At 44.3% G+C, this 24,227-nt stretch overlaps 1 protein-coding gene across 1 annotated transcript in view; it reads left to right on the top strand.

The window, feature by feature from the left end:
• The window catches only part of dock (SH2/SH3 adaptor protein dock), a 340,556-nt gene that overhangs the window by 231,969 nt on the left and 84,360 nt on the right, over nucleotides 1-24,227 (top strand). The window contains exon 5 of the mRNA XM_080286156.1: nucleotides 18,036-18,218. Within this exon, the coding sequence (XP_080142282.1) occupies nucleotides 18,036-18,218 (183 nt within the window). The remainder of the gene's footprint in view (nucleotides 1-18,035; nucleotides 18,219-24,227) is intronic.

Genomic DNA, 24,227 nt, shown 5'->3' with positions numbered 1-24,227 from the left:
ATTCTTGGGACGGAGTAAGCTGCGGATGAGCACACTGTTTGAGTCTATACACTGTGACCCCAACCAGCCACTCCTCCATCCCAAGCTTTCTCATTGCCCACTTCACCACCTTTCTAGGGACTTTGTCAAAGGCCTTCTCCAAATTACGAAAAACAAAGTACAGTTCCCTTTTCTTTACTACAGTATATATTTTTCCTGAAGCTGTCGAACAATGAATATGGCATCAGTGGTCCCTTTGCCTGACAGGAACCCAAACTGCATCTCATCAATATTCACTCTTTCTCCAGCAGGAAGAGTAAACACAGTGCTGTGACAAATATAATTGATTTTATTACCAGACGTCTCAACATTTCTCTGATGTCATCTTCAGTGGTCTAAAATGATAAAATTATTAAAATTTTTTACATGTAAATATCCATCCATCCATCCATTGCCAGACGCCATGTATCCCAAATGGGGTGGTCAAGGGCTTAGAGTTAATTGTTTTACAGGGAGGAGCACTAATCCTCCACCAACCCCACTTGACACGTAGGGAATATCAAAGTGCTTTAAAAATACATCAGTGGTAAATAAGAGAATTAAGCTATGTTTAGGGGGTAGGATGAGACAGTATTGTTAAGTTGGGACTTGTGCAATTTAATATACAAGGACTCTAAGATTCTTACACGGTCACTGGAGCAGATATCAAGTATTTTAAAATATTCACCTTTAAGACGAGTATCACACTGAACACTATGCTCCCTCACAGCTGAATAAGGTGGTGAGTGAAGCCTATGACCTGTTCTGGCAGACTGACCAATATGTTCGGCGGTGCGTGTTTTGAAAGCACGTAATGTACTCCCAATATACCCTGTTTGGCAACTAGGGCAGGTAAATGAGTAAACTACTGACGAACGTCAGGCAACTGGCAAAGAGTCCTTAAACCGAAACAAAGACCCAACTTTGAAAGAACTGAGGTGAATGAAAATTTTGATAAACTCTTGAATAAAGTTTGTTCTGTTTTCACAGAAATCTCTCCCAGATAAGGTAAAATTTAAGTAGACTACCTCCTTATTCACTGTACGGGAACACTGTTTGTGTTGGTGTCTTTTGTTCAGGTAAATGTTCACCAGTTCATCAAACAATTGTGCACTATAACTATTATTTACATAATATTTCCTCAAAAAAGTTACTTCACTATGAAAAAGGGCGTATGTAGATGACAGACAAAATGCTCTGTGAATAAGAGCCTTTACAGCACTGATCCTGTATCTGATATGACTGAAACTAAAAAAGCTTGTGCCCAAACCTGAAAAGGTTGCCATGCGAAAAATGGAGAAAAGAAATTTACCACTGCTTTTCGAAATCATTAAATCTATAAAAGGGAGTTGATTATTTTTCTCCGTCTCGAGTGTGAAGGAAATGTTTTTATGCTGTCTTTTGAGGTATTCTAAGAATTTCAACGCATGTTCGTCACAACACTGTGTTTACTCTTCCTGCTGAAGATCTGGTTCCTCAGAAACGAACCAATATCAAGTGTCACTCTCTCTCTAATCATACCTTCTAGAACTCTCCATTACCCTCATTATGTGATCTAAAAGCTTTATACCTCTATACAGTCACTACTCGTTTTACGTTGATTCGGTATACAGTAATCACTCCAATATCTGACGTAATAGAGCCATAGGCAGGTCCGGATAATGGTCCTGTCCGGATATTGGGCCCCAGCTTATAGACTTGTACTTATGGACCCTAACTCAGAGGAACACCTATACAACTCCCTCTGGACATGCATAGCACCTATTTAAGACCCAAATCACACCAATAAGGCACATAAATGACTGAAATAAATGCAAAAGAAACATAAAATGAGGGGGTAGAAGTAGGTTCATACAATAATAAACATTCTGGTGACTGGCTCCTGGACTGGTACTTATGGACCCTAACCTAGCCTAACTCAGAAAAACACCTTCCTACTGCACATGCATAGCTCCTAACACCCTATTCACACCAATAAAGGACATTAAAGAGTGAAATGAGGTAAGTATAGTATGGAAAAAAGTACAGCATGAAACATTCTGCCTACTTACAGAAAGTCCATGGCCACCTCGATGAATAACCGCCTCCTCTCGGACTCTGATAGTAAGAAGGATTTCCTGAAGCACTTCCAGTACACTGTTCCTGAAGTCTTGCACTGAACTTAGTCAGTCGCACACAGAAGTCTGTTCTCTTCACAGTGCGCACTCTTGTGTAACTAATGCTCCATTGTAACTTACTAAGTGTTGCACTTTAACTTTTCCCATTCTTCTAATAATTTTCCAAAGCCAAAACAAACAAGTCTATTTACGTTAAATTTTGTTCCAATTGAGTCTTTTCTGTCTCACAACTGTAAATCCTTAACACAACACACTGTTTTTTTCACTGCACAACACTCTAAATTCCCGTGTGGTCTAGTGGAGAAGTTCTTGCTGTTTATTCACTGTCAGAGTCCGAGAGTATCACTGGCAGGTGACCTAAGGGTGCATCGCTGGGTCGTGGTGATGGCGTACCCACTGCAGACGACTCTGAAGACAGCCACAAACTCACGTCAAGCGGTGACTCCACCGTGGCTGATGTGCTGGGCTGTGGCTCGGAGCATGAGGGCCTGTCTTGGGGAGGCAACAGAATGGAGCCAGGGCTGGGCACAGCGGGGGTCACGGGCCTGAAATAACTGTCAGTGGTTGATTGACGCAATGACCGAAGATTCTGACGATTGATGATGCGCTGCCTGAAAGCACGCACTTCCTCCACGAGTCCCAAGGGCCCCATCTCCCTGTCGCAGTCCGGGTGTTCCAGGTAGTCTAGGACGAACTCTAGATGTTCCCGGAGTTAGCTCAGCTTGGGGATGGCTGGAGTAGTGTCCTGCTGAGAGGAGTCCGCATCATCATCGCCTTCCTCGTCGGAATCTTCAAGTTCGGTACTGACACATGCAACTGAAGACGCGATCTCGATATCAGACAACGTCTGATACCCAGGATCGCCCTCGTTGTCATCCAACCACTCACGCACATCGTCCACATCAACATCGTCGCCGTGCGTACGTAGCCGTGCATGGAAGTCATCCACGTCAAACCCTAGAAAATCGTACTCCACATCCGTTCCGAGAAGCAGACGAGACCAACCATTTTCCAGAGTCTTCACAGGGACTTCCTTCCATGCACTAGCCCAGTTGTACAGCGCAGACTTGATGTTGTAGCGGTGAAGGTTTTCCAAAGTCTGCTTGCCTTGTTTGTCCCGTCCCTCCCTGCGCTCGTCCTCGTGAACAACCATCACCTCGTCCAGGAACTTCCGACAGTATAGGTGCTTTGTTGCCACAATCACTCCTTGGTCCATTGGTTGGATGAGAGCAGTCGTATTAGGTGGCAGAAACATGCACCTAATCCGGCCATTCTCAGGAACCAAGTCCTTGTCGCATGGGTGGGCAGGTGCATTGTCGAGGAGAAGGAGGGCCTTTACCTGGTCGCGCGGGATTCCCAGTGTCTTCGCCTGGTAATGGATGACCTCCTTGACAAAGTGGCGGTGGAACCAGTCTTTGAAGATCACCGCTGTAAACCATGCCTTCAAAGAATGGTACCAGACGACAGGAAGGACATCCATCACCCCACGAAGGCACCGAGGCTGCTTTGTGCGGCCAACAACAACGGGCTTAAGCCGGTGCATACCGTTAGCATTGGCACAACACAAAGCAGATATCCGTTTCTTGGAGAGCTTGCGGCCAGGTACACGCTTCTCTGTCTCCTCGGCTAGAGTGTTCGTTGGCAGCGAGCGATAGAATAGGCCAGTTTCGTCTGCGTTGTAGACTTGACCGAGAATTAGGCCCTCCCTGTCGATCAAGCCCTCCATCTTGTGCCAAAACTCGTCAACTCCATCCTCGTTAGCGTCCAATGCTTCGCCATGAGCTTTACAGTTGGTAAGGCCATGCCGTAACTTGAATGCAAAGAGCCAACCCTTGGATGCCTTGAAGTCTAGGGCGTCGTGAAGCCTGGGGAACTTCTCAACAGCAGCCTTCAGCTCCGTTCCACGTACCATCACACCAGCAGCACGTTGTTGTCGATACCAAATCAACGTGGATCGGTCGATTTCTGCAAACTTGGGAGTAAACATCACCTTCCTCTCCACGTTGTGTTTGCTTCTCGACGAGAATTCAGCCGTGTACTGCATGAGTTTGTCTCGGGATCTCTTAATATCGAACAAAGGAGACCGGGCCAGGTTAAACTCACGGAGAATGCGGGAAGAAGACCACCCCGCATCTACTTTCTCCAATATCTCCCGTTTCTTCTCCAGAGTCAACACCACTCTCTTCCTTTTCTCAGGTGGCGGGGCCATCATCACACACACTAAGAGGAGGCCCGAGAGCAGCAGGAGTGCCTGCAGCAGGTAAGGCACCACCACAAAAGCGATCACGTGGGCAGCCATAATGACAAGCGTGCACTCGCAGCGAGAGACAGGCGGAAAGTGGGGAGAATGCAGCGGCGCTCTATCGGACGTCGGAGGAATGACGCGCCACAACAGTGCTCTCCCGCGCCGCGCGCAGCAAGTTCAAATTACGGGCAGGAATTTTTTTTTTTTTTTGGGGGGGGGGGGGGAGACCATTGTGGGAATATTGGGTCCCGGGACGATTATGTCCGGTTAGTGGGGATGTTCGGATATTGGGCATCCGGATATTAGAGTGATTACTGTACAATAATTCGCTACAACAATGATAGAAAAGTTCCACCCGAAAATTCGATTTACGATAAATTTCCAGCTATAACGATATTGCCGTCGGAAAATTTCATATTAAGCACTAGGCACACGCAAAGTGACCGTCGCTTGTCTCAGGCAAGATGGTGGCCCTAGTGTGCAGAGCATTGTTTTGGTTCAGTTGCGGTCTCGCCACCCCTTCAAAGCCCTGTCTTTTCCACTCATTCAAGTGTGCCCCCAGCTTTCGTCACCTCTCAGCCAAGCATCATGCTACTGTAGGCCTATACATTGTGTAGCACCAGGCCAACGTTGCGCAAGTGTGTTTGTTGTGTTGTTGCAATGATTTACTGTACATGAGTAACGCTGCCTGTATTGGTGTGATTGTGTTTGTTTTGGTCTTGGAGACAACTTGGACCGATGTTTCAGTCTTGGGTAGGTGACTTTGGGGAGTTGAGTTAAGGTAACCCCCCTTTTATAATGTTTCAATCTCCCAATTTACGATAAAATCGTTATACATTACAGTATGACCTGACGTAACCCCATCGTAAAACGAGTAGTGACTGTAATTTCCTCTTTCAGTGACATCACTCTTCCCTTTGTACACACTTACAATTACAGTACACTCTTCAGCAAATCATGTGGGACAGCATACTCTTATATAATACAGTAGTGCACCAACTTTCGCTACAGCAGGATTTGCGGAATCCACTTTCGCGGCATGCACCAAATATTCCCTAACTTCCACTTTCGCTTGAAAAAAAACGATTTTCGCGAACAAATTTTGGGTTTGGGACAATATTTTGAACTTTGAATTTCCTGCACTGCCCGCCCGCAACCCACCGCCATCTTGAATGACGTCATGTCAACACTCTGTCCACCCATTCCCGCCATTGTGTACGAGTGTGCTAGCTCCATTATGTTAGATTCTCATGGTTCAATGACCTCTACTATACCTGGTAGTGTGGAGAAAGAGCCTGGTGGTGTGGGGGGAGAGCCTGGTGGTGTGGGGGGAGGGCCGGGAGGCAGTGGTGGTGATAAAAAGTGGCCAGGACATTCAAAGTCGGGAGGAAAGGCCAAGGCTAAAAGAGAGTATCGTGTTGGAGTGAAGAAACGGCAGTATAATAATGAAATGAAAAGGAAGATAGTTGAGCACATGGACAAGGGCGCAAAAAACAGTGAAATATGCCGTATATATAAACATCCCATCAACATTGCATCAAGTTGCATCTGAGGAGGCAGAGAGAGAGAGTGGTAGCGAGGCAGCAAGAGGTGGCGCCAATACGTCTGGCGTGGCTAAATAAGCCCGCCACGCGCCTCGGATACTTACCCCCAACATCCATTAAACACCTCAACCTGGTCTCTGTGGTATGTTTCTCCTCATATAATGTGTACTGTACAGTTTTTATTGTTTGTATCTCACAATGCAATGTACAATAGTGATTTGATGTACTGTATTGCAAGTGAAAATGAAAATCTGATGTTACTTTAGGATAACCGGGAACCAATTAGCCTTTTTGCCATAAAGTCAATGCCCCAACTTTCGCTAATTCCACTTTCGCGCATTATTTTTGGACCCAATTAGGCGCGAAAATTGGTGCCCCACTGTAATAACACTAAACAGATTCTTGTTTTTGCAGTCTCCTCGCTAGGGCAAACGGTTTTAGTATAAATTAAAATGAAAGAACTGGCCTTACTGCTAGTCAAGACTGATATCAAGGAAAGTATTTGCTAACTGGAAGCAAGCAGATAAAGTAAGAACAGTATGTAGAAGTGAAACAGTATTTTACATTTAATTGAGCTCAAAGAGAAACACTGTAAATTTATTAATTGCAGCTAGATAAATTCTTACATTACAAGAATCTTAAGCAAATTGATTCACTCACTCATGCAGTCAAGCTATCTAATACTCTTAAGACTAGAAAACACAGAAAGAAGTTGTTAATTGGAGATATGGTATCATGGGGCTGCAAGACTGGAATCACCGCTGAGACACTGCCAGACTAGGTATCTTCGACAATCCTGCATGAGCTCCTCCATCACTATGTCCACCTTCCTTTGGGCATCTGGCTGCAGAAGTATGGCATAAAAAATGGCAGTAGACTGGATCACTGCTCTCAGTTACGTCCACACTTCATGACTGCAGAACTGCCTACTAACTATGGTGAGTGGAGAGGCTGGCATCCCAGAACTAAGGTCCACTGCTCAAGACACAAGGGTGTAAACTCCAAGAGTCTTCGCACAGCCTGGGTCACACGCATCCCCTATGGGTGTCCCTCTCCAACTGACTGTGTTTCTCATGGATGTCCTTTGACTTCGTGGGAAGGGGGCGAAGTTTCTTTTCATTGGTTAAAGAGGCAGGATGAGTGATATATATACACAGTAATTCACTCACCATGGTCATGCATAAGAAGTCACTTACGAAACAATGACAAATGTTTTGAAAAACCATCCCAGTCGGAGTGCATACAAGAGTGGTTAAGTAGGCAAATTGCATTGCTTTTCCACTCATGTTCGTGAGTTTCCATAGCAATACAGTCATGAATTTGCACAATAACACAGTGTTGCAAATTCATGATAGTCTGACTGTCAACTTGTGTATGTCACCGCATCCTCACATAATTGTCATTAGAGGCCATCGTAGTTATCGTACGGTATAAGCAAACTTCGATATCGTTATTGTGAAACTGAATCTAACTTTTACTTCATGATATAGCTCTTCATCACACAGTGAACAAACATATAGCGAGACCTGATGACAACAAGTCCTCATTTTTCAACCTATCGTCATTTGACAGTTCAATGTTTCGACATTTATAAATCTATACCCTTTTTCGTTGTTCAAAATGGTTATTCCCGCCATTTCGACAGTTCAGACCCCACACTGCCAGACAGACCGGCTGAACCGCCTCAGCTGCCTCAGTTTCCTGTGCTCTGCCTTGCTGATCGGTTGCCTGTTCATCTGTCTGCATTTCTATCTGGCCTCGTGGCATACTACAGCACCACCTTGGCTCCACCCAAGACCTCTACTGTCACCCCTGTCAAGCCCAGCCATGTGCTCACCAACTTGAGTGAGTGTTTCACCATCTCATGGTCGGTTAACGATTGCATCAAGGATTAACGAACTCTCTAAATGCACGATACTGCTTTGGCACCAGTTTTACACGATACACATCCTAGTTAGCACTAGGTTAGGTAGGTTATAATCACTGGGGGCTCCAGGGGGTAAAGCCCCACAGTTAGGTTTCAGCGCTTCCAGTTAGGCTTCCACTGCAAATTATGGTTTTAAATTGAATACATTTGAGTTTGTTTGGTGTGGTGACGTCATGTCCAGTTGGCAGGATTGGCAATAAACACGCTATTGAAGGCGTTTAGGTGGCGTTCTTTAACATCGCTAAGTAGATACATTTTGTTTGTTCTCCAATATTTTTTTTGATCAAAAATCAGATGTCAGTCATCTGAGATGTATGTACTGTAGTACTAATATAATTTTCCATGAGAACATAGGTCTAAAAGAAAACGGCTAAATCCTTGTGTCACTTTTCGTTCGTATTTACTGGTATTTTTTCCATCTTTATTGAATATTTTTTGAATGACGAAGGTGGTCAGGAACCTAACCTCCCTATTTCTTAACAATCTTAAGAGAAAAATCGGTTTATTATTCGACCAATTTGTTATTCAACGACTTTTTATGGAACGCATCCCTGTCGAAAGGTGAGAGCTGTGTATATGATGTGTGTCTGCCATGCTGAACATGATGTACCTGATTTTTTAAAATGAAAAACAACAATGTAAGTATGGCAACACCCCTTCTTATCATCCATGACACCTGTCCATTTAAACACCCATTAGAGGGATTTAAATTGCCTGTTGGACGAGAACATCATGTACTCACCATAGATACCGTCATAGTAGGGACCTATGGGAGTGAAAACTGGAAATGGATTTTGTCATCATTTTTCAGTCTCAGAATGGAGGCCTTGCCCTTAACCCTTTAACCGCGGGTGTCATTCCAGAATGACATTGACAAAACTGGACCAAACCGCGGGTGTCATTCTGGAATGATCGTGAATATTTTGAACACTGCGCGTTTTTCCTGTGCGCAAATTGTCTCACACAAGAGTAGCTGTCGAGTTCTTTCACGCCAGCCATCCCACACCTCCCTCCTCCAACCCCGAGGGGGCCCCCCCCACCCCTGCCCTGACCCGCATCAGTCAGTATCTGTCCAGCTCTGTGCGTGAGAATGGCGCTCCGTCCCGACTCATCATCACTCGCTTCCTCCTCGCAAGTGATCAGTGCTAGTGTGCCTTCGACCTCTACACCGGTGAAGGAACTGCCAACGGCGAGGCAGAAGGGGTTGAGCACTCCAGAAATTAGAACAGAGCTGGACAAAACTGTAAGTACTACTCTGGATTGTGGCAGTGAGAGTGATACACTTACAGCAAGTAGTGACGATTTTGCAGTGATTGGTGGTGAACCCTTTACCATTGACAGTGACAGTGATGAAAGTGATCGTGTAGTTTCCCCCCCACCACCCCCAACTTACTCTGGGAAAGGGAAGGCGCCTATGGGGAAAATTGGTATTGCACGTGGGAAGGGAGTGAAGCGCAGACTTACGTCTCCTACACCAGCCCCTAGTAAGCATTTCCCATCACTTTCCCGTTCCCCTAGCCCTATTGCCCTCACATCATCTTCATCTTCTGCTGTGCCCTCTCCTCAGTCTACATCATCTGAGGAATATGAATTCCCAGAGCCTGCAAAGCGAGGGAAGGCAGGCCGTGCAGGCAGGGCAGGCCGGCCTAGAACAAAGGGGATGCGTGGCAGTTGGAGGGCAAAGCTGGGCGATAAGCGAGGTGATAAGCAGGGAAGAAAGGGTCAAGTTTCACCACGCACCAGGTCAGTAACCCCCCCACCTGTCCCCTGCTCAGCTCCCTCACCCTCGCCACCCCCCCACTCACCGCCCTCGCACTCACCTCCCTCCCGCTCGCCTCCTGCCTCACCTCCCTCCCGCTCGCCTCCTGCCTCACCTCCTGCCTCACCCATTGCCTCCACCTCAGCTCCTTCTCACGGGGAAACGAGTGCAATGCGACCTGCCACTTCCACTGAACCACGCACAGGGAAAGTTGATGCATTTGTTTGGTCTGACGGTGCAGATTTTCAGCCACACAATCCGCCGTTTGATATGACAAATGCTGGAATACAGCCTGCCTTTCCATGCAACGCAGGAGATGATTTTGTGGACTACTTCCTGGCCTTCATGGATGACGAAATCGTGCAGCATGTCAGCGATGAGACCAATAGGTATGCAGCTCAGTGTGCAGCAGAAGGGCTGGGACCTATTGGCTCACCAAAGCAAGTGTCGTGGTTGCCTGTCGGGATCAGAGAGCTGTAGGTGTTCTTTGCACGGATGTTTTTGATGCCCCATATCAAGAGACATGAGTTGGAGGAGTACTGGCTCGTGGATGACATTACTTCTATCCCAATATTCGGGAAGTATATGTCACGGGATCGGTTCCGACAGCTGCTAGGATACCTGCACTTCGCTGACAATGGAAACCCGTCCCAAACTGACCCTTTGTGGAAAGTGAGGGATTTTCTCAACAGGATTAGGGATCGATTTATGCGATTTTTCCGTCCTATGCAGAAAGTTGTCATAGACGAATCCCTGGTATTGTTCAGAGGACGTCTCAAATTCATGCAGTACATCCCCAGCAAACGCCACCGCTTTGGGATAAAGTTCTTTGTGCTGTGTGACTGTGAGACGGGGTATATCCTTGATTTCGTCATCAACTCTGCAAGTACAATGGACGTGAACAGGAAAGACCCCCTTGGCTTCTCTGGCTCCGTTGTAAAAGTGCTGATGGAGAGGTATTTTGGTGGGAATCATGTGCTGTACACAGACAATTACTACACAGCACCGAAACTCTCCAAATACCTGGCTGAACACGGCATTGGCACTGTTGGCACTGTACGGAGCTATAGGAAAGAGTGGCCAAGTTTCCCAGAAGCATCATCCTCATCCAAGGGAGATGTGCACCTGGAGAAGTCAGACAAGCTTCTGGCGATCAGGTGGCATGACAAGAAGGTCGTGAATATGATCAGCACCATCCACAAGGGGGAATTGCAGAGAACTGGGAAGGTCAGCTACAGGACGGGAGAGCCAATCATGAAGCCTGATGCCGTCATTGATTACAGTGTCAACATGAGACTTGTTGATAAGTCTGATATGATGATTGGCGAAATAGACTGTCTCAGGAGAAACACCCGATGGTGCAGGAAGGCTTGCCTACACATGCTCGATATGTGCATGCTCAACGCCTTCATCCTCTACAAGACACAAGTCGGGGGCATAAGGCAACCATCCCTGAGACAGTTCTCCAAGACTGTCGTGCAGCAGCTGCTTGCACGATTTGGTCAGGTGACGGCATTGATCCCGTGGTGACACTCTGACACACAACCTGACCGTCTTGAGTGCCGCAATTACATGAGCTGGCACCAGCTTGTGAAATTGCCTCTTACAGCAGGCGGCAGGTTGTCACAGGGCCGCTGCAGAGTATGTCATAACACCACACGGAGGCCTCGGACGAGAAAAATGAGCACACACCAGTGCCTGGAATGCCAAGTCGCTCTCTGTGTGACTCCGTGCTTTGCCGAGTACCACTCTCTGAGTAAATACTGAAAGTGACAGTGATATACAGTGACGTGCTTTACCAATAATTGTATAATGGATAATGTAGTAATAAGGGATATTTTGCCTAGAAAAAAATGTAAATATTGGCCAGTATAATAAGTGATATTGTAATAAGAGAATCTGCGGCACTTGTGTAATTCTGCGGCACTTGTGTAACTCTGTGATGCGACAGTGACGCAATATAGTAATAAGTGCAGTGTAAATATAATGTATATTGCCCAGATTATATGTAAAATAATATTAGAAGTTAGAAATAATGAAAAGATCGCCTGAAACGTCAGTGAGCGGGTGACGCCGCAGTGAAGTGAGGCGCAGCCGCAGTGAAGTGCGGGCGCAGCCGCAGTGAACACAGAGTGGGTGTTTATCTTATGTACAGTGTTCATATATGTTTATATTACTATTATCAGAGAGTGGTTGGCATTTGGTACTGGTGTGTGGGGCGTAAAATAGTGATTTTACACCCCTCACTTCTAACGGCTCTGCCCGTCCTGTGAAAGTCAACAAAGTCATGAAACCTACATCAATGGAAAGCTGAAGGTTAGTACTTTCTAATGGTACCTTATATTTTTCTCTAGCTTTATTCTGTGCAGAGTTATGAAGTTATGAAGGTTTAAAGGTTTGTTTACATTTGGCTGAAACCCCCGCGGGAGAGGACAGTCAGACCAAAACAATACCCGCGGTTAAGGGGTTAAAGTTCTTCAACCAGGTGGAGTCTGTAAGGATTTCTGTCTGAGGGGTGGTTGAGGTTTATTGCTCACAGAAAGCCACTCAGTTTTTTTTTTTTTTTTTTTTTTTGGGGGGGGGGGTCAAGGAACCAAAACCTAGAAGCCTGCAATATTTTTCCCTCCAAGGGGGAAAAAAAAAAAAAGCCAGATTCAAGATCTGTTCATTTTGAGATGCTTGAACAGATTGCAGTTAAAAGACCAGAGGTCATAGGTAGAGGGAAATGCAGACAGGAAGACAAGACTTGTTGCATACGTGAAGGACTGGGAGTATCAGTTAACTCTGGCATTTGAGAGGTGGACTGAAAGAGGCGAGAGTTTGCTGCTAGATGTGTACAAGGGATTACGAAGGAAAGCAAACAGCAGCTGACCTTATGGTCCTTTTGAGGCTGTTTGTTACAGAGTAGACTGTGACCACGAGATCTAAGTCTATATGCTGAAGTATAAGGATAGTAAAACAAGAAGGCTCCTCCCGCCTTCAAACCCTCCAGTTAAAACTGGCAGGAAAAAGTGAGAAAAACCACCGTGCATGCAGCATAGACTGACGTGGAAATATCATAGGAAAGACTGAAGGGGAAAAGTTACATTCTGTAATACTTTATCCATAATCTACCTGTTTGAATAACCTGAAAGAGAAAGTAGTAAAGTGAAATGAATAATCAAATAATAAAAAACTAAGGCTCGACATATATGGGTACGTTGAGTTAATGAGGCGTTTGTAGACACAGCGTGGAAATTGCACAGTGCACAGTGTGGATGTTCAGGGATGGTGCAGCAGCCTTGCTTGGCGCTTTTATGGTAGGCAGCAGTCAGTCAGCCCCAGCTCTGTTCACTCAACTGAGACAAGGAACTTTCCCATGTGGGACAAGTACACAAGTTTCCTCCTGAAGCAATGACCCCTGGTACATTAAAAAAATCCCGATGGTGATCATTTAACTAACAGGGACCCTCAGTGAGCCACAGCCCATCACAGGTCAAAAGTAAGAGTAGTTACCATTAATGCAGGGTTATCTGTGCATATCTTAGCCTGTGCTCGTACTATACTCGCATTTAATGAATTGATTTGGGCTCTGAGAAAAAAAAAAAGTTTATCTATTCACAAGTGCTTTGTTCAGGAGTAAACATATTAAGCTGGGGGTTAGACGACAGATACTTATCCAAGCAACCTTTAAAGGTCAGTACTGTATCACAGATACTAGATTGGAGGGCAGTTTGTTCCATATATATACAGCTCTTTTAAAGAAGAAATGCTTAGCTTCATGTGTCTGTTGTAATGAAGGGGGATGCAAGCAGAGAATTCAGAAGAGCAGTGACTGAAGTAATGATAGATAGGAGATAAAAATGCAGCAGTGTGGTAAATGCCCCTCCCCGGAAAACAACTAACTAAAAAAACAAACAAGAAGCCTCGGACAAGGACTGACCAAATAATGACGACCCAGAACCGGACAAAGGACTTGGTAATGGGTACATGGAATGTAAGAGGAGCGAATGATGAGGTGAAAGAGAGAGAGATTGTCCAGGTGCTTGAGGGTGCGAAAGTGGATGTGTGTGGAATAACTGAAACAAAATGGAGAGGAGAAAGTGTGAGAGAATTGGAGTATGGATGGGGTATGTGTGCAGGAGTAGGTGAGAATGAGAGGGCAAAGGAAGGAGTATGTATAGTTGTGAGTAAAAGATGGAAGAAGAGCATAAGACAGTATGGATCAGTTGGGTCAAGGATTGTGTGAGTAAAGTTGAAAGTTGGAATACAAATGTGGGCGATTGTGTGTGTGTATGCGCCAACGCAAGATCATGCTAGAAGAGTGAGAGAAGAGTTCTGGACAAATGTGGAAGTGTGCATGGAAAAGTTTGGAAAGAATGAGAGTGTTTTTGATCGGTGATATGAATGGTAAAGTTGGGAACGTGAAGGTGGATGGAATAGTTGGTGAGTGGGGTGTGCCTGCTGAGATAGATGAGAATGGAAGTGCGTTAGTGGACATTTGTGCTGGGAGGGGGTTGGTGATAGCCAATACCCTCTTCAGGCATAAAATGATCCACAGGTATACATGGCGAGTGATGAGAAGGGTGGGTGGTGAACTGAATGAAAGGAAGGCAATGATTGATTATGTGTGTGTGGATGAAAGGATGCAAAGATGTGTAATGGATGCAAGAGCATACAGAGGTTGGGGGAGTGGACTTTCTGACCACTACTTGGTGGTGGCCAGAATTAGGATTCAAGTAAGATGGAGGAATAGAAGGGAAAGACGAGAGGAAGGAGTAGTTGCAAGGAGAGTGGAAAGGTTACAAGAGAATGAGAAAAAGGCAGAGTATAAGAGAGAAGTAGAGGAACGATTGGGCAAATATGAATTGGAGCAGATGGGAGACGTGGAAGGTGTGTGTAGGATATTTACAGAAGAAATATGTGCAGCATGTGATGTGGTGTGTGGAAGGAAGAGAAGACGGAGGGGGGTGCAAGGAACAGCGTGGTGGACTGAAGAGGTGAGACAGGCAATGGTACAAAAGAAGAAAGCATACAATGAATGGATGAGAAATAGAGGCGTGGAAGAAGTTGAAAGGCGGAAGAGAGAGTTATATGTAGAAAGAAAGAGAGAGGTGAAAAGATTAGTAAGAGAGAGTAAGAAGAGAGTGGATGAGGAATTTGGAAGGAATTTGAGTGTAAAGTGGAGGGACTCTAAGAAAATGTTCTGGAATGAGGTGAAAAGAGTAAGACAGGGTGGAAGTGAAGTTAGCAGGGGAGTGAAAGATAAAAATGGTAGATTACTAGTGGAGAAGGGAGAAAAAGTGAGCAGATGGAGAGAACACTTTAAGGAATTGCTGAACATAGAGGATGGAAGTAATGCGAGTATAAGTGGCTGGGGAATGGGTGGGAGAAGGAGGGAGGTGAGAAGACAGGAAGAAATCAGTAGGATAGAAGTTGTGGAAGCAATGAAGAAAGTTAAATCGGGGAAAGCCCCAGGAATTGATGGAGTGTTTCGTGAAATGCTGAAGCATGGGGGAGAGATAGTAGTAGAATGGATGTGGAAGATGTGCAGATTGGCCTGGGAGGAAGGTAGAGTCCCAGAGGATTGGAAGTCAGGTATAATTATTCCCTTGTACAAAGGAAAAGGGGAAAAAGAAGTGTGTGGTAATCATAGGGGCATTTGTCTTCTTAGTATAATAGGAAAAGTGTATGGTAGGATACTTACTGGCAGAGTTAGAAAAAGAACAGAGAAATTAGTTGGAGAAGAATAGGGAGGCTTTAGGAAGGGAAGAGGTTGTGAAGATCAGATATTCATTCTTAGATCTTTAGTGGAAAAGTTTCTAGAGAAGGGAAAGAAGTTGTATGCAGCTTTCATGGATTTGGAGAAAGCATATGACAGGGTGGATAGAAAAGATTTGTGGAAAGTATTAAGAATATATGGAGTAGATGGGAAGTTGTTGAATGCTGTGAAGAGTATGTAAAGAGTATGTATGATGGTGCGAAGGCTGCAGTGCGTGTGGATGGTGAACTAAGTGAATTTTTCTCTTTGAAAGTTGGGTTGAAATAGGGATGTGTCATGTCTCCATGGTTGTTCAATCTGTACATGGATGGGGTAATAAAAGAGGTACAAGGTAGGGTAGTGGATGTAGTGGCCCTGGTGAGAGAGGATAGTGTTTGGAAACTCCCTGTACTGTTGTTTGCAGATGATACTGTGTTGTTGAGTGAAGACGAAGGGGAGCTGCTAGGCTTGGTGGATGAGTTTGGGAGAGTGTGTAAGAAACGGAATCTAAAGATGAATGTAGGGAAGAGTAAAATGATGGTCTTTGAGAGAGGTGAAGTCAGTGAATGTACAGCGAGGTTGGATGGTGAGGAATTGGAAAATGTGAGTACGTTTAAGTACTTGGGTAGTGTGATGAGTAAGGATGGAGGTTTGGAGGGTGAAGTGCTTGAAAGGGTACAGCAGGGAAGAAAGGTTGCTGGTTCTTTGAAAGCAGTGATAAGAAACAGGGAAGTGAGCATGGAAGTGAAACAGTTACTACATGACAGTATTGTGATACCAACTCTAATGTATGGAAGTGAAGCTTGGACGTTGTTGGAAGGACACAAGTCAAGAGTGAGAGCAGTGGAAATGAGTTATTTAAGAGGAGCCTGTGGAGTCACACGGAGAGACAGGCTGACGAATGAGGATATAAAGGAGCGTTGTGGTGTGGATGTGGATGTGATAGGAAGCGTTATGAGGAACAACTGAGGTAGTTTGGCCATGTGGAGAGGATGGAGGGTGAAAGACTGACGAAGAGAGTGTATGTGAGTGAGGTGGAGGGGGGAAGAGGGAGGGGGAGGCCGAGGATGAGATGGAGGGATGGGGTGGAGAGGTATATGAGAGAGGGGGGTGTGAGTTTGGAGCAGGGCAGTGAAATGGCGGGGGACAGGGCGACTTGGAGGCGATTTGTTTGTGGGCACCCCAAATGGGATTGAGGCGTCTGGCAATAGATAGATAGATAGATAGTGTGGTAAAGAGACAGAAGTTGAAAATATAAATGCTGCAGTGTGGTGAAGAGACAGAAGTTGAAGGGAGTCAATAAGAGGAGGAGAGTTATTGAGACGAAAAGCCTTTGACTCCACCCAGTTAACCCGCCCCATCCCGACGACGTATGGGTACGTTGCAACGATTTGCATTTGCCAGTCCCGGCGACGTACCAGTACGTCGTGCAATTGCAAGGTCGCTAATTTGCACAATTTTCAATTTTCGCACGTGATTTTTCGTATGTATACACGGAACACCTTCCTCTATTCCTGTACAAGATACCAAGCAGGGACAATGCCTTACACTGCATAACCTCCCCCCTCTCCCCCTCAAGACATTGTCTAGGCAAAGGACCTGTTACCAGTGACCTGGCTAGTAAAGTTATTCAGGGCCAGAGTGATTCCCCAATCGATGACAATGTGGAGGACAATGTTTACATAGCATTAGAAGAAGAAACAGCCAGAAATTATGATCAGGTAGTGTGGCAAAAATAGGTCAGGTATGGTGATTAGTTAGTGAGTGAAACAATGCTTATAATGCCTTTATTACTGCTTGAAAACCAATATACTGTCATACTACATATACATTCGTACCAAGTAAATAAATAAATACCGTTTATGAGTGGATAAAATAGTTACCCTCCCATAGAACTCGTTTTCTTTGGTGCCAGCATGTTAGAAAACCCACTCAGGTAAGGAGGAACTCCTACCTGGATTGGGCACTTTAAACCTCAGGTGAGCGATTTCTCTATGAATTTTCGATGTTTCTCACCAAAAGTGAAGGTTTTAGCCAAAAAAAAAAATAGAAAATACCTCGGGACTGGGGGATGTCGGAGGTGCGGAAAACCTCGGGACGTGACGGGTTAAGAAGAGCTGTATGTGGGGAGCCTCTCCACACATGAGAGTTGTACTCTACACAGGGGCAAATAAAACCTCTGTATAAATTCAGCAGCTGTGTGGGGGTAAAGAAGGCACAGAGTCAGCTTAGCACACCTCTTCTCATGGAAGCAGATTATACAAGTGAGGTAAAATGATGTTTCCATGATAAATCTGGAGAGAATGAAATCCCAAGTATGTTCAGAGATGATGTGGGATTGAGTTTAATGATGTTAAACATTAAGGATAATCCTGTGGAAGACTTTGGCAGGTCAAAAGATGTTGGGGACCAAGTTCTGGATAAATTAAAAACAGCAGGATTATTGGTCACCTTTGGCTTAAATGTTGAAACTGTGTAGCCAAGCCCTGGGCCCCTGTGCTCCTTATGGGGCAGGGTTGGCTGTAGCTAGCTGGATAATCAAGTTTTAAGGGGAAGTGGGTGATGATTCTTTACTAACTGAGTGGAAATAGATGCTGATTATTCAGTAACTAACTGTAATGATATTATCTTTGAGTAGGACAGCCTTATAATTTAGATGTTTTAATCCACAGTTTTTTCTTGTAGGTTGGACTGATTCCCAAGAACTATGTACAAGAGCTTCATGAGGTTGTTGATGCACGAACCCCTCGGTCCCGCGAGCCCTCACAGACCCGGCAGCTTCCCCCACCAGGACCTCCCGCGACCACACACCCACCCCCTCCTGCTACAAATGGTGGTGGCCACAGTGCAGATGCACACTTGGCGCAGGTAAGTGGAACATTAATGACGAAGTTTTGTGTGTGTGTGATTACCTAGTTATGATTTACAGGAAAGGAGCTATGCTCGTACTGCCCTGTCTCTTTAACTACTAACGTCCAGCTTGGTTTTCAAATCATGATTATCCTTGGCATTTATCACCTCTTTATCCAGGTTATTCCATGCTTGTTCTGTAAGGGAAGCTGTATTTCTTTGATGTCTCTCTTGCATGTAGTCCTTTTCAACTTTTTTCCGTGACCCCTCCTTTCTTTTTCGTCCCACAAAAACAGGTCCTCCCTGTCAAGCTTGTCCATTCCCTTGGTTACTCTGTATGCCTTACTTAGGTCTCCCCTTATTCTTCTTTTTTCTGGGGTTGGGAGATTTAGTCTCAACAGTCGTTCTTCACACGGTAATTTTCTCAAGCCAGGTACCATCTTCATTGATGCTGTTTGTATTTTTTTTTAATCCTTCTTATATCCTTCTTTTTATGTGGTGACCATACCACTGTGGCATATTCCAGCCTTGGGCAGGTCATTGATACAACCAACTTTTTCATTATCTCTTCATCCAGATCAGTAAATGCAACTCTTATGTTTCTCAAAAGATTACAGTATATGTATCTCTGGTGATCTTGATTATGTGATTTTCTGGCTAAAGGTTGTCAGAGAACAGTACCCCTAAGTCTTTCTCTACTTTAGTTTTGCTAATCCATTCGTTCTTCATTCTGTAATTTCCTGTTTGTCTCTGTACTTTTTCCAAATTCCAGTACTTTACATTTCTTCATACTGTATTAAATTGCATTTCCCACCTTCGACTCTAGTCAGATATCTTATCATGGTCCATTTGCAGCTGTTTACAGTCTTTTTTTTTTTTTTTTTTTTTTTTTTTTTTTTTCCTTAATAGCTTAGCATCATCTGCAAATAGACTTATATAACTGTCTATTCCTTCTACCATATCATTTACATAGACCAGGAACATGACTGGTCCCAAAACTGACCCTTGAGGTACACCACTAGTTACTTTACACCAATCCGACTGCAGGTCCATAACGACTGTTCTTATCTCTTCATCCTCCAAAAAATCTTTCATCCACTTAAGTCTGTCTATCTGTCTATTGCCAGACACCTCAATCCCATAAGGGGTGGCCACAAACAAATCGCCTTCATGTCGTCCCGTCCAATGCCACTTCACTGCATTGATCCCAACTCTCACCCCCCTTTGTCATATACCTCTCCACTCAATCCCTTCATCTCCTCCACAGCCTCCTCCTTCCTTTTCCCCCCTCCACCTCGCTAGCATACACTCTCATTAGTTTCACGATCTCCATCCTCTCCGCATGGCCAAACTACCTCAGTGTATTTCTCCTAAAGCTTTCTATCACGTCGACATCACAGCGCTCCTTCACTTCTTGGTTTGTCAGTCTGTCTCTCCATGTAACTCCACATGCTCCCCTCAGATAACTCACTTCCACTGCCCTCACTCTTGACTTCTGTCCTTCCAACAAATTCCCAAACTTTGCTTCGATAGGTATCACAGTATTGTCATGCAGTGACCTTTTTACTTCCATGCTTACTTCCCTATTCCTTATCACTGCTTTCAAAGTACCGGCAACCTTTCTTCCTTGTTGTGCTTTTTCAAGCACTTCACCCTCTAAATTTCCATAATTACTCGACACACTACCCAAGTGCTTAAATGCACTCACATTTTCCATTTCCTCCTCATCCAGCCTCACAGTACATTCATTGACTTCACTTCTCTCAAAGGCCGTAACTTCACTCTTCCCTACACTTACCTTTAGATTCCGTTTCTTACACACTCTCCCAAACTCATTCACCAAGCCTTGTAGTTCCCCTTAGTTATCATTTAACAACACAGTATCATCTGCAAACAACAGTACAGGGAGTTTCCAAACACTGCCCTTTCTCAACAGGGTCACTCCAATGTCCACTGCCCTACCTTGCATTTCTTTTATAACCCCATCCATATACAGTACATCCCCCTAGTCATATATGCGCCTGTGTGGGCGGCAGAGGATGTCACATACTAGGAATTCACTTACTGTGTGAATACATAAACTAATGGGAAAAATTACATATGGGCGGCACCCCCCTTCATGGGCAACCCTTGAGATGCCTTTCAGACCTAATAACCAGTCCATCCGTCCCTCTCCTGCATACCATATATCACTCGGGCAAAAGCTTAGTAGGTTTGTAGTACATGACCTTCCTCTTCAGAAACCAAATTGATGGTCTGTTTTTGTATTAGTTCCTTCTAGGTCTTTGATCTGTCAGTCTTTAACAATGATCTCACAGATTTTTGCAACAACACTAGTTAGTGATACCATCTTGTAATTCAGTGGCTCTTCCTTGTTCCCCCCCATGTATATGGGGACCAGATTTGCTTTTTTCCAATCCGGTTAGACACTCCATCTGGTACCGATGCTTTCTTAACATCTTGTTTTTCCTTTTAATTTCATTATTTCTCGTATACGTACTTGTATTTCATCCAGCACTAAGTCCTTAGGTCTGTCGTTATTTTCGCTAAACTCACTGGCTCAAAAGAACAGTCTGAAAACATTTGTTCATCACTTCCACCTGTGCACCTGGATCCTCGTAGACGACTCCATGTACTTTCAGTCTGTATATCTCTTCCTTGTTTTTTAACCCTTATCATACCGGGCATTTTTGCAATTTTATACCCACCCAATCCCAGACCAAAAATGGAAAAAAATTTTATTGCATAAAACAATCCAAAAGGACATATAAATCAAGGAAAAGCAAAAAAAAGTACTCCTTATAGGAGAAATAAGTGCTGGATGGACGTCCATCGTGTTTCTAGCCCAATTTCCCAAGCCGTGAGCTACGTTTTCCCACCTAGCTGGGCGGGATGAGAGAGAACGGAGGAGGAGAATGGGAGAATCCCCATTCTCAATATCCTTCTCCAGTGGCATATATTCCTCCCCAGAAGAGTCATCCAGGTCTTCCTCTTCTATAGAATCACTAAATGAAGGGACAGAGGGTCCATGTGACAGTTTCAACCTCCTCCTGCAGCCCAGGGAGGCAGAAAAATGGCGTGACTTCTGCGACATTCTAACACTGTGATGGACAGTGGCACACTGATGTTACCCAGCCACTCAGAACCAAACTCAGTGCTACAAGTTCTTGTGCACAATGTTGCCAATACATTAAGCTACTCTTTAGCAAAAAATTAGCTAGATTGAAGCAGTTAGAGACGAGCTACAACGTTCGAATTTTGCTGTCGGCATCATCACGTCGCTGGGATTACTTGAGACGTTTTGTACTTTCGACACCATGCCAACGGTGGGATTGTATGGGTTAATATTCCGTGTACATATCTGTAGACGAGTTTTGGTTCATCCTTGCATTCGTCAATTACACTCTTTTCTCAATTTCTTTTTTGTTCACTTCGAATCCTTGCATATTCATTCCATTCCAGTTTATATTTCTCCCATAGATTGTTTCCTCCCGTTCTTCTCCATCCTCTCCAAGCCTTTTCCCTTATCATTCTTGCTTCTTCACATCTCTTGTTAAACCACTCCTTCTTGTTTCTCTCCTTGATCTTCACCTTCATTACATATCTCTCAGTTGCATCCCTGTATATCCGTAAAATCCCATCTCAGTTTTCTTGAGTACCTCTTGCCTTGTTGAATTTTCTCCAGTCAGTTTCTGTGAAGTATTTTCTTAGCTTGTCGAAGTCAGCTATACCATACTGTAATTATATTGTCCATTTCTATATGATTCTGATCTTGCAACGTCACTTTCATCTTTTATTATATACTCGATGAGAATGTGATCACTTTTCCTAATGGGCAATTGTATATCAGTTTTTTTTTTTTTTAGGTAGTAGATCCAGTTGAGAGGGTTCTTCATTTCCTCAGAATCTTGTATTCTCTCTAATCCACTGTCATGACATTACTCATTACCATATTTAACAGTTTGCTTCTTCATGACTCCTCTTTGCCTTCTGTGTACCAGTCTTCCAGGCAGACTTCCTTACAGATAAAATTTCCCATCACTGCTATGTCACTACTTCCACTTATGTATTTTTCCAAGCATTCATTGCTGTCACTAAACATTTCTTCGTATTCTCCCTTAGTCTATGCTTTGGTCTTGGGTGGAACATAAGCCACTGCAAGGTCCCTTTTTCCATCCATCGATCCATCATCCAATCCTGTGTCGCCCTCATGAGGAGCGTAGGAACCCGGGGCTAGGCAAGTTGGTCCTGACATTTGAGATGAGAGTGACCAGCCTCACTTATCCCTGAGTGGCATTACATGAGTGATAAACCCCAACCACCCCTTGGGTACAAACCTGCACTGGTTCAATCTGATTGAAGCACCTTAATTACGCACTAAACCACCAGGTGCCATAATTTGGTGTTATGGTTACCAACCAGCATAGTAAATGGTTTCCTGGTGCGCAGGAAACCATTTGGCTTGTCACACAGTGTAGAGTTACCCATAGGCAGAAGGAAGAGGGAAGAATGAAGGAAAGAAAGACAGGAGAGGGAGTGTAAAGTCACCTGTAGGCAGAAGAAAGAGGAAAGAGTGAAGGAAAGAAAGACAGAAGAGGATGGAAAGCAAGAAGGATGGAGGAGCAGAAAGGGCAGACACCCAAGGCAGCACTACGTCAAGTGAGTGGTCCCTTTTTCCACCATTACCTTTCTTGATCACCCTTTTTAGCACCTCTGCCATATCCTCGCCCTTTTCAGCCTTGTCCACAATCATTTCTTTTCTCACCAGTATCATTACTCCACGTCCCCTCTTTCCAAATCTGTTTCTGTTCTATACATTGTAGTGTCCTTTACCAATTCCTGTGGTATCTTCTGTGACATTCAGTTTAGTCTCCACCAATCCCATAATGTCTGGCTTGTTTACCCTCAGGTGGTCATTAGTCTCTTCAAGCGAAGATATCAACCCATTAACATTTGTGTATGAAACTTTCCACCCTTTACTTACTTCTTTTAAGATGATTCTTCCTCCCTACCTGCATTCCTGTATCACTTTCTCAGCTTTAGATCCAAAACTCTCCAGTAAAATTTCTGTATCTCCTGCTCTATTATCATTGCATTTTTTTTCCATGGCTTCTTTGCATAAATACACTTGTTGTGGCTCTTTCTTCCTCATTCATATCTTTCCTGATCCAAATTTCTTAAACATCTCATTTTCAACCAGTTTCCATGACCTTGCAATAACTTTTTCAGCAGCAGTCTGCAACTTGAGTTTGATTTTCATTTGTCTCTCACCTCCTTCTTCATGCTTTCCAAACCCGTGAACCACTTCAGTTTCTTCCTCCAGTGCTGCGTCTGTCTCTTGAACTTCCTTTATTGTCATTTTGGTCACCATGTTTTCCTGCTTCTCTCTGATGTGACAGGCTGGCATTGAATCCTCGTTAACCCCCAAAACAACTACACGTTTTTTCTTGTCAACTGTTTCCCTTACCAGGTTTCTCTTTCCTTTTATAACACTACCTTTTCTTTCAGTTGGTTTTCCATTATGTCCCTGAAGTACCGTATTTGCCGGTGTATAGGACGACTCTTGAACCTTGTAAAATAATGCCCAAAATTGGGGGTCAACCAAAACACCGGGTATAAAATCCTAACCTCTACATCCTGTGGTTATGGGATCCATAGGTGTGATAGGGAACATCGCCAAACACTTACCTTGACCCTCGTTTCCCAGAATACTGTTGAAATTAGTAGCATCATCATCAGACACAACATGTTTTCTATATGAAAGCAAATTTTTGTAAAAAATAACTCCATGGATACAGCCATGAGGACATAAGAAAGACGAGTAACTTGTTGAACCCATGCCATGAACACCATTTTGTGTCTTGGTTGCAACTGGCTGGTTTATTTACCACCGAGCTCTTGGTTGCCAGATCTGAAGCAGGGCTTATTACCAGCAGTGATAAGCAACAGTGACATTGGTGTTATTCCTGGTGGATTAACCTCAATCCTACAGCCACTTGATGGCTGTCTGAATAAACCATTCAGAGA

The sequence above is a fragment of the Coenobita brevimanus genome, chromosome 110 (assembly GCF_032717465.1).
Source record: "Coenobita brevimanus isolate Jiangsu-jjx chromosome 110, ASM3271746v2, whole genome shotgun sequence".
Taxonomy (NCBI): Eukaryota; Metazoa; Arthropoda; class Malacostraca; order Decapoda; family Coenobitidae; genus Coenobita; species Coenobita brevimanus.
Note: the sequence above shows the minus strand (reverse complement) of the source record. Positions and strands in the feature narration are given on the sequence as shown.